The sequence below is a fragment of the Nicotiana attenuata genome, chromosome 10 (assembly GCF_001879085.1).
Source record: "Nicotiana attenuata strain UT chromosome 10, NIATTr2, whole genome shotgun sequence".
Lineage (NCBI taxonomy): Eukaryota > Viridiplantae > Streptophyta > Magnoliopsida > Solanales > Solanaceae > Nicotiana > Nicotiana attenuata.
The window spans coordinates 12,840,881-12,852,463 of record NC_031998.1 but is presented as its reverse complement, the minus strand read 5'-3'; the positions used below and the strand labels follow the sequence as shown (position 1 = coordinate 12,852,463).

At 36.6% G+C, this 11,583-nt stretch overlaps 1 protein-coding gene across 2 annotated transcripts in view; it reads left to right on the top strand.

The window, feature by feature from the left end:
* The window catches only part of LOC109233022, an 11,698-nt gene extending 513 nt beyond the window's left edge, over positions 1-11,185 (top strand). The window contains exons 3-5 of one of the 2 annotated variants that reach the window (XM_019398757.1): positions 431-515; positions 1,104-1,495; positions 10,497-11,185. In XM_019398757.1, the coding sequence (XP_019254302.1) occupies positions 1,132-1,495; positions 10,497-10,567 (435 nt within the window). In that variant the 5' untranslated portion in view covers positions 431-515; positions 1,104-1,131 and the 3' untranslated portion in view covers positions 10,568-11,185. The remainder of the gene's footprint in view (positions 1-430; positions 516-1,103; positions 1,496-10,496) is intronic. The other variant, XR_002069024.1, reaches the window with a different exon arrangement.

Below are 11,583 nucleotides of genomic sequence, written 5' to 3'. Positions count from 1 at the left end.
TATATATATATATATATATATATATATATATATATATATATATATATATATATATATATATATATATATATATATATATATATATATATGATGTGTGTGTGTATGTGAAGGGATGTGTGTGTATGGATTATCCTTTTTTTTGGTTTAAATTCTTGAGATTAATTGGATCGATCACATTAAGAGCATACATAAAGATGAAGCATCATACAAACTTTTAATTCACATGTCAAACTTACGTGTTTTAAGACATTTCAACTAGAGAATAATTTTGTCATGTTTTTGTTTTTGATTTATCTTATCTTTATTGTATCAATCACATTAAGGGTATAATTGTTTTTTAAAGAAACTTTTCTTGAATAAAGAAATACTCCAGTTAGCAGTAATAGTTTTTAAAATTTAATTTGTTGTTGATGAGTTGTGATGTTTCCAGGTTCGACAGCTCAATTTCACCCTTACAGACATTTCTTCCACCAGAATTTTCTCCTAAAATACATATTAGTCTTCACCAATTGAAGGTAACTCTTGTTTGTTATAGCTTTCTTATTCATTTATCTTCTTATAAAGAACTATTTTCCTGCACTCATGAGCCATAACTCTTTTTCAAAAATAAGCGAAAAATGATAAAAGAAGAAGAGAAACAAGAAAATTGCAAATTAATCCTATTTCCACTCAATAATGATGATGATGATTTTAGATTATGTAGTGATATTTGATTAGATATAGAGTATAAAAAAGGATAACTTTTAACACATAAGTTACATATATGAAATGTACCAAAATTACCAATAACAAAATAAAAGGTGGTGATAGTTCTATATGTCCTTTTATTCCGCTTTCATGAAAAGGAGAACTTTTATATTTGGTGAATCCCAAAAAGTCATATAAGTAAGAAGGAAATAAGAATGATAAGGTTATATCATCAACTCATCAATCAAAGCACATAAGAAAAAAAGTGCAAACTAACAATATCAAATGATATAGACGTCTAATCTAGTCAAAGAACTTAAGAATGGTACGTAATACAGTAAGATTTTTCTCTCTCTAAAATGGCAATTCTCTCTCTCGGTGCATGTTAACTAATTTGCGCCTACCATGGGTAACAGAGCACGGATCCCGCCTCAGAGAGCACTAATGGCGAAGGAAGCAGCTGAATTACGAAGCAAAAATCAACGAGGAACTAAGGAAAGTGCAGCAGTAACTGAAAATTTTGGAGGTAAACAATTGAGCCCTAATATCAATGAAATAGTACCAGGAAAGCTGGGAAATGGAAAGCAAAAGGAAATCGAAGCAATTCAAGTATGGGAAGAAGTTCAGGAAGCATCAACAAGCAGTAGTCCAACATTGCATGCGCGAGAAGGAAGGAAGTCATGGGCTGATGAAGCAGAGGAGGTGAATGAAGAACAGGGGAAGAAGAGTTCAGTGTGGGACAACTTTGATATTGCAAAAATATCAAACGCTGGATACAAACTGGAGTACGTCCAACCAAAAATGACTGGTGAGATAAATTTTGTTGAAATTGAATTAGATGACATAAGTACAGAAGTGGAATACTGGAAAAATGCTATGATATGTTACGTGCTTGGGGCTCATCCACCATTTGCAGTAATTCAAGGCTACATACAAAGGATGTGGGGTAAACATGGAGTAGATAGAATAGTGATGCTAAAAAATGGAGTAATTGTTGTAAGATTTGATACTGCAATAGGGAAACAAGAGGTAATTGAGGGGGGTATATACCATTTCGATAATAAACCACTTATTGTCAAAGGTTGGACACCTGAGTTGGAGTTCACTAAAGAAGAACTATTGACAGTACCAATTTGGATCAAGTTACCAGGTCTGGACTTCAAATATTGGAGTCAAAAAGGGTTAAGTAAGATAGGAAGCTTGATTGGGAAACCTCTAATGGTTGATCAAAATACAGAGAAGAGAATTGGCTTGAAGTTTGCAAGGTTGTTGGTGGAGGTTGAAATGAATACAAAACTACCTGATGTGGTGAAGTTCAGAAATGAGAAAGGTAAAATAATAGAGCAGGAGGTCAGTTATGACTGGAAACCATCTCTAAGTAAACATTGCTTTAAGTATGGGCACGAGGAAGATGTGTGCAGAATCAAGAAGAAATTTCAAAAGATTGAAACAATGAACAAGGAAAAGGTGGCAGCTACACAGGAGGAGAGGCAAGATCAAGGACAAAATGCAAACAAAGTGAACAAGGAAGCTCAGAAAGCAGATAGACATGAGAAGGCGAATGATGCAGGAAAAGGAATCATAAGGAAAAATCAACAATATGTAGTCAAGAATCAAGGAGCACAGAAGGAAAAAGAAGGAGATCAGGAATGGCAAACACCTAATAAGTTTGGTAAATCTGTGGTGAGGCAGAAGGAACAAATGGAAGAGTCTAACTCTTTTCAGATACTCAACAAGCAAGAGGAGCAGAAAATGAATAAAGAAGGGGACGAAGTCAGAAATGTGGGTGGTCTAAACATCCCTCAAAATGGGGATGGTTAGTCTAATAAGCTGGAATACAAGGGGGCTTAATGCCCCTAATAAGCAAAAGGAGACTAAACTCCTTTGCAATGAGGAAAGGATAAGGTTGATAGGTTTGTTAGAAACAAAAATCAAAAAAGAGAGAATAGAGAAGATAGCAGAAAAGATGTTTGCAGGTTGGCAATATGTAACAAATCTGGAATGTCATTATAATGGTAGAATATGGATCACATAGAGGCCAGACTACTATAAGGTATTGCCTAAGGAGAAAACTGCTCAAGCAATAACATGTGAAGTAGTGTATATTCCATTAAAGTTAGCATTTGAGATTACATATGTTTATGCTTTTAATACTAAGGAAGAGAGAAAGGAACTGTGGGAAGGGTTAATCAAACATAGTAAAGGATGTAGCAAGCCATGGATGGTAAGAGGGGATTTCAATACAATGTTAAATGCTGAGGACAGAATAGGAGGAAAGGAAGTATCATGGGCTGAAATGGTGGACTTGCATAACTGTATAATGAAGTGTGAATTAATGGAATTGCCTGCACAAGGGAACAGATATACCTGGAGTGATAAACATGAGGAGCATAGGATATTTTCCGAAATTGATTGGATCTTTATAAATAACCAGTGGCTTAATACTATGCCAGAGTGTGCTGCTAGGTTTTTGAATGAAGGAATAAGTGATCATTGTCCAGCAAAGATGACCATGGTAGAAGAAAGACAAAGAATAAAAAGGGCCTTTCAATACTGCAACAATTGGGCAAAGCATCCAAATTTCATGAAGATAGTTAGAGAAGTCTGGGAGATCAATCTGGAAGGGTGTAAAATGTTCAAGGTTGTCAAAAGGTTGAAGATGTTAAAGAAGGGACTTAGAGCATTAAATACACAGGCATTCAATAATATCCTGACAGAAACAAATGAAGATAGAGAAAAGCTAAAGAAGGCACAAGAACAATTGCAGAGGAATCCAGCAAATGTGGAGTACCAACAAATTGAAGCTGCAGCATATCAAAAAATTCGGGAATTCTTCCTACTTAGCTGAAGAATACTTACAACAAAGAGTAAAGCTATATGGATAAGATTGGGAGATAATAATACCAAGTACTTTCACTCAGTAATCAAACACAGGAAATTGAAACAGGCAGTCACACAGATAAAAGACAGTTCAGGGAATTGGATAACTGATCCAGACAGAATAGCAGACACATTTGTTGAATATTATGAGAACCTACTAGGGAGGACAACAAATAATAGAGTGGTGACTTTCAGGAGTATAATCAGAAATGGAAGCAGACTAACAGAAACTCAACAAGGGGAACTAATACAACCATTTTTTAGGAAGGAAGTGAAGCAAGCCATGTTTCAGATAGATAGTAATAAGAGTCCTGGTCCAGATGGATATGGGAGTGGTTTTTACAAAGCTGCATGGTCAATAGTGGGAGATGAGCTAACAGAAGCAGTACTGGAGTTCTTTCAAAATGGAAAACTGCTGAGACAAATCAATACTACAAACATTGCTTTGATTCCTAAGGTGGAGGCTCCTGAGAATGCAAGTCAATTCAGACCTATTGCATGCTGTGATCTGCTATACAAATGTATATCAAAGATGATTTGTTCTAGACTGACGCCTGCAATCAACCACATAGTAGCAGAAAACCAATCAGCATTTGTACAAGGAAGATCAATGATGCACAATGTTCTAATATGTCATGACCTACTGAGACATTATAACAGGAGGACTACACCTAGATGCCTAATGAAGATTGATCTAAGAAAGGCCTATGATATGGTGAGCTGGGAGTTTCTAGAGGAAGCATTGAGAGGATATGGCTTTCCAGATAGATTTATACAGTGGATAATGGTATGTGTTTCTACTGCAAAGTTCACAGTTAAAGTAAATGGAGAAGGACATGGATATTTTGATGGCAAAAGAGGATTGAGACAAGGTGACCCAATGTCACCATTGTTATTTGTCCTGGTTATGGAATACTTGTCAAGAACCTTGAGTATAATAAGCAGGTTACCAGATTTCAGATTTCATCCCATGTGCAAGGAGAGCAAACTGACTCATCTTATTTTTGCTGATGATTTGATGATATTCTGTAAAGGCAATACTAGTTCAGTGAATAGAGTGATGGAAACATTAGATCACTTCAATAGAGTTTTAGGTTTGATAGCTAACATGGAGAAGTCAAACATCTTTGTAGCTGGAGTTGAAGATGAAATCAAAAACCAGTTGCTGAGAAGAACTAAATTCACTGAAGGAGTTTTTCCTATCAAATATCTAGGATTACCTCTATCACCTAGGAGATGGAACAAGATGGACTGCCAGATGCTGATTGGGAAAATCACACAAAGAATCAGTGTTACATACTCCAAACAACTATCATATGCTGGAAGACTTCAAGTAGTTAATGCTGTGCTATTCTCTATCCACAGCTTCTGGGGGAATGTCTTTATCCTCCCTCAAAGTGTGGTGAAAGGAGTAGATAGGTTATGCAGAGAATATCTGTGGGGGGGAAAGGAGGAGATGAGGAAGGTTGCTTTGGTTGCATGGGAGAAAGTTTGCTGTCCAAAAACATGGGTGGGCTAAATATAAAGGGATGCAAGGAATGAAACATAGCCTCAGTTGGGAAATTGGTATGGCAGCTAGCACTAAACAAGGAGTCTCTATGGGTAAGGTGGGTTCATGGGGTGTACATGAAGACTAATCCAGACATATGGACTCATTCTCCACCTTTAGACAGTAGCTGGTACTGGAGGAAATTAAATTCAGTTAAAGAAGGGATGAGGGAGTGGTACTCACAGGGCAGATATATTCTTAATCCTACTGGGAAGTACTCTATTAATTCAAGCTATCTTGCACTAATTGGGAGACAACAGAAAATGGAAGCAGCAGATCTGGTATGGTCAGCAGTAGCTCAACCAAAACACAGGTTCATAGGGTGGTTGGCAACACTAGGGAAACTGTTGACAAAGGATAGAATGATTGGAATGCAGATACAGGTTGAAAATGTTAATTGCATATTGTGTAATAAGGATGCAGTGGAAACTCAGGAGCACTTGTTTGTGCAATGTGGATGGATAGTAGCAGTAAAGCAAGAACTGAGCAGAAGGACAAGGCATGATGCACAAATTACAGGAGTGAGGCAAATGCTGGAGCAGATTAAAAAGAAACACTAGAAGCAATTCAAAAAAGAGGTCATAGCAGCAGTGCACTTAGCAATGGTTTACTATACATGGAGAGCAAGAAACATAAAAATCTTTCAAGGCAGGACTGTAAATACAGAAGAGACAGTTATACAAATCAAACGAGAAGTGATAGAAAGAATAGATTTACTGCAAAAGTCAAAAAAAAGCACAGAAATGTAGGGAGTTCATTAGACAAATCACTTGTAATTAGTTCTTTTTCTGTTTGTTGGAGGCCTAATTTCTATTCAGGAAATCAGGTGCTCTATAAGTGTAAATGATGATTGAAGTTAATGGTAATTCACATTGTTACCAAAAAAAATGATATATACAAAATCACATGTTATGAATCTTATACACAAATATAAATAACACATATCATAACATGCTTCCTAATCAGTGCAAACTAGTATACCAATCAGTTTATCATGAACGTTATAGAACATGCTTTATAACTCAATCATAAGAGAAATAACTCGCTATATAGCATATAAGCATAGAACCCTGAGATTCGGGATAAATAACATGTTCATTAAGTTATCCATATTTGTGTCCCTAACTTTCTATGCAACTTATGTGTTTTTAAAATACTGCAATTTTCTGTCCAAGCATTGCTGGACAGAGTTATCTTATATTTGGTGGGAGTTAGAAGATATCCTGTTGAATTAGTCGATATGTGCAAGCTGATCCGGACGTCACGGTTAAAAAAGAGTTTATAAGCAATCGGTATAAATGTCCTAGCACGCACTCGTACCTCAACATACTAGGCATATAAAGGCATTTATGCAAGTCTTAAATTATGCCTTTGGAGAAACAAGCATTCGAAAAGTTAGAAGTCTCACTTGCCTTAAAATCGATAAGCTTTACTTGTTTTGAACCGTCAAAATCCATCAAGACGACCTGAAATACCATCAATCTATGTAAAATATCGAATAACAGATTCATATTATGCCAGGTGAACCATTTCTATAATTGTAGAAAAAGTCAAAATCAAAATCAAAATCAATCCTAAAAGTCAACCATCAGTCAAATCGATAAAACTAGTTATGCACATAGAAGCCAGCTGCTCTGGTGTGTGTGCGGCGGGAGTCTGAGCTCCTCCCCTAACCTGTGAGGTAGCTGGTGCAACCGGAATTATACCAGCCCGAGTCAAACTCGCATAAATGCTCAGGATATAAGTAAAAGTTTCCTGAAGTCCAGGTGTAGCAGTAGGTCTCTTAGGTGCCTGAGCGGGTTCCCGCAGCTCAACGTACTAAGAAATCTGCTCCTCAACAGGAGCTACTGGTGGGTCCATAGTGACTGCTCTAGTAGGCCTCTAACCGCGACGCGTGCTCCACCCCTGCCTCTGCCTCGGCCCTGGCCTGGGGTACTAGTCCCTACTCAGCTACTCTGAAAGAATGTGTCCTCACCATCTGTAAGAGAATAGAATAGCAAAGATTCAAACTTCAGAAAAAATAAATCTGCATGATAGAGAATGAAAGAAAGATAAGTCTTGCTAACAGCCCCTTAGCCACTCGAAGATAAGTGCAGGCGTTTCCATACCGATTCACAAGACTCTACTAGACTTGCTCATGTCCCGTAAAACCTATGAGCCTAAGGCTCTGATACCAACTTGTCATGATCCAAAACTACCGATGATCGTGATGGCGCCTAACCCACTTGCTAGACAAGCCATACATAAAACAATAGCAGAAAATAATAAGGAAACTGAAATCGATGAGTCTAAAAGTCGAATAAGCATAGATAAATACCAAACCATTACAAGCAATCCCAGAAACTGGTAACACCGAGTCATGAGCTCCAATCATATGAATACAAGTCTGCTAATACAATACACTATCTGAAATAATAACAATAATAAAAGGATAAAAAGAATGCTGGCGACTACGATTAGGATGCAGCTTTACCTCGTGTTTCGACAACAACAACCGTGCTCAACACTCAGCTGGGTCCTACAACTGAATCTGTACAACTAAGTGTAGAGTATTGTATTATTACGATCGATCTCATGTACTCAGTAAGTATCATGACTAATCTCGGCGAGATAGTGGCGATAGTGGTCAATGGTACTCACTACCAAACAGGTGCAATTCATGAATACATATGTAATGGCCCGGCCGATCATTTTGTGTATTTGAGCCCCGTTCCTCTATTTGATATTTCTCGTATATGTATTTAATATTTAATAATTTGCAGGGATAGTTGGGTTTGTTTCGGGAAGGATTGGAACACTTAGTTTTATTTTTGGAAGTTTAAGTTGTAAGAATCGATCAAAGTTTGGCCTTTGAATAGTCGACCTCAGATTGGTAATTTGATTGTTCCAATAGATTCGTATGGTGATTTTAGACTTAAGCGTATGTTCGGATTTAGATTTGGAAGTAACCTAGAATGATTTGGCTTTATTTGCCAAAAATTGGTAATTTAAAGGTTTGGAGAGTTCATAAGTTTGACCAGGATTTGACTTTGATGGTATCAGATTCAGATTATTGTTTCGAAACTTAAAATAAATTTGTTTTGTTATTTGGAACTTGTGTGCAAAGTTTGACTGTGAACCGAATTTTTTCGGCTTGAATCAGACGCTTGGTTGGAAGTTTAGAAATTCTTGAACTTAAAAAAGATGTTCAACTTGTGATTTGATCGTTGATTCGTAGATGTGATGTTATTGTATATGTTTGGAAGCTTCGGGTAGGTCCGGGTAGTGCTTATGGACTTGTTGGTATGATTGGATGGGTCCTCGATGGCTTAGATAAGTTTCGGACCACCCGGAGCATTTTTGGTATTGTAGATTTTTGCTCGTGTCAGGCCCTTCATCGCGATCGCGGAGCGCATTTTGGGGTTGGGGCAGTTTCTCTTCGCGTTCATAGAAGGATTCCTACGCTCACGAAGAAGGATGTTGGGAGCTAGAGGAAGTCTTCGCATTCGCGTAAAGCATGTTGCATTCATGGAGTGGCTAGGCATGTGAATATTAGCATTTGCACAGATGGCGTCGCTTTCGTGAAGGAGGCTGGGGCGAAGGCCTTGTGTTTGCAAGGGCTACGTCGCGTTCGCGAAGTGAGATTTTGGTAGAAGCAGATTTTATGCTTCGCGAATACGACGCACTAGCCACGTTTGCGAAGAGTACCCCTCGACAGTGCATTTAAGTATTGTATTTCAGGATTTTAGCCCATTCTATCATATTTTGAACCCTAGACTTGGAGAGGGGCGATTTTGCTTGGAGATTTTTGTACAAGACTTTGGGGTAAAAGATTTCTACTCATTTATGGAGTTATTTCAAGAATCTATATAGATTATTAACACCTAAAACATTGAATTTTGAGGAAAATTAGGACTTTTAATTACAATTTAAGAGGGTGAATTTTGAAGATTTGAGGGTCGATTTGGACTTGATTTTGAATCTAATCATACATTTGGATTCGTGAGGTTATGTGTAGTCGGGATCCACCCCTTGACCTGGGTTTTGACCATATGAGTTCCGTATGACTTTTGTTGACTTTTTGGGAATTGAATAAAGATTGAAGCTTTATTGTTTTGAATTGATTAACTTTGTTTGATGTTATTGAGTTATTTTTGGCTAGTTTCGAGCTGGTTGGAGGTGATTTCTAAGGGAAAGGCGTTCTTGGAGTATTAATTTTTCTTGTTTGAGGTAGCACCTTGTCTAATCTTGTTATGAGGGAATAACCCTTAGGATATGACCTTGTTTGGCTAATTGGAATATGTAAAAAGTGACGGATATGAGAGATGACGAGCGCATATGCGAGTGCTATGTATGATTTCGACCAAATTAGACTGTAGGCTTCTATTATGCCTTTGTTTGCAATGTGTACTTTCTAAGATTCATGTTTAATCATTTTTATGACTACGTGAACTACTTGACATGCTAGAGATCATGTATAGGCCTTGATATCCTGTTTGAATATGATTCTCGTTATTATATGGCATACCCGCCTAATCTGAGTTGTAGTTGTACACTTCGCACATGCATATACCTTAGCATGTTGTTTTCCTCAGTCCACGAGTATGTGAGTTGATATCCATTGTTGTATACGTGTGGTTCTGTTTATGCTTTCTTTGCTATGGACTGGATTGAGAGCACGTGAGTCGTCCTTTAGGATGTTATGATTATGGCACGTGAGTTATCTGTGCAGTGTGTGGATAAGGATCCATCCCCTTGGTTCGTCCTCTCATTTGATGACGTACACGCGGATTATGGAAACTGATCAGTGTTTGGACTTTGTGTATTTTCTTTATATGCAAGTTCCTTAGATGTATACATGCCTTTTATACATATTTTCTCTATATGCGAATATAATCGATGAACTGATTAATGGTACATATCTTCTATATATGTTTAATCCGTGACTTGTTATTCTTGCATAAAGCATCCATCTATAAAATGTGTAAAACGGCAGCAGAAAAGAAAATTGTTCTTTTTTTCTTAGTCTGTTTGGAGGTATGATATAACACTAATTAAAATAAATTTGTACACAAGAAAACAAACTACTTGCACAAGTACCAGCTTTTCAACTTATTGTTATCCGGTAAATGAGAAATTGCAAAATACAATTATATGAGACTGCACCTAAGATCAAATATTGAAGATTCCAGGGGAAAGAAGAAAATAACGAATATCCTATCTTAACATTGGATTTTTTTCTTTTACTTTCCTTTTTCTTGTGTATTATTAAATTGCTTTACTTCTTTTATCCAAAATTTGATCGTAGCAAACCATTTTTTTATGTTATAAAGTTGATTGTAAAGTGAAATCTTATTATTGTCCAATGTTCTCATTTCTTGTTTGGTTTTCTCCTGTTTAGCATCTACAGCATCTATCATGTGCGGGGAGGTATTTGTGTTCATCAAAAATAAAGGATGGGATATATTTTAAAATTCGTCAAACTGAATTTATGGGATCCATACATGGGATTTGAGAAAAAAGCCGAAATCCTTAAAAGAAAAACAGAACAATTGATCAGTCGAAGAAAGGATATCATGGATGCAGTAAAAGATGCAGAACTTCATTCCAGCAAAAAAAGAAAGGCAGAGGTTGACAATTGGAAAAAAGACGTCGAAAATCTGGAAAACATTCTCGGCATATACAAGGGAAGAATGACTTGTGATTCTATTCAACGTATAACATTTCGGCATTGTGGGAATCCAAAGAGACTTCCATTTACTCTTCCTCTTATAAATGGGCAGCCATCAGCTCCTCCAGCACTTGAAGAAATCAAAATGATTAGAAAAGAATGGGAATCTTTGGAATGGGACCATCCTCAATTCAACAACGTCCTCCTTCTTTTTGTCAAACATTAGCTTTTTCAATTTTACTTGGTCGCTCTTGCTGCGTTGATGTCTCAGTTTGTCGTACAGCTTGTTTGGAGGGTTGTTATGTATCGTTTCATAATCTATCGTACAATATTGTGTTGTATTTAATGTATCGTTTTGATGTATTGGAGTAATAATTTGGAACACTTTTTGTTGTCATCATTTGGATGGATTTGCTAGTTTTCCCCCTTTCACAAAATATTTGAAGTTTATAGCTTCATTTCTGAAGTATATACTCCATTGAGTGCACCTTTAACCTTCTTCCTGCATAGTTTAAGGCATGATGCAATTCATAATGAATTTTCAATGTGACCTTGTCATTGTCAACCATGATTTCTGTTCAATAAAGATATTTTCAAAATAAGTTAAGTTCAATAATTGGTTTAACATAATAATTTTAACATACAAAGAAAATACATAAACAAATTATTACTCATAGCAACAATTCTTTTATCTAATATATATTTTAGAGAATTGACTATTTCCATATTTTTTTTTCCCTTCAAATTGAAATGCTAAAAGCATCCATGATGTGTGTGCGTTCAGCATATTTTCTTGAATTTTGTATATAAGATTTTT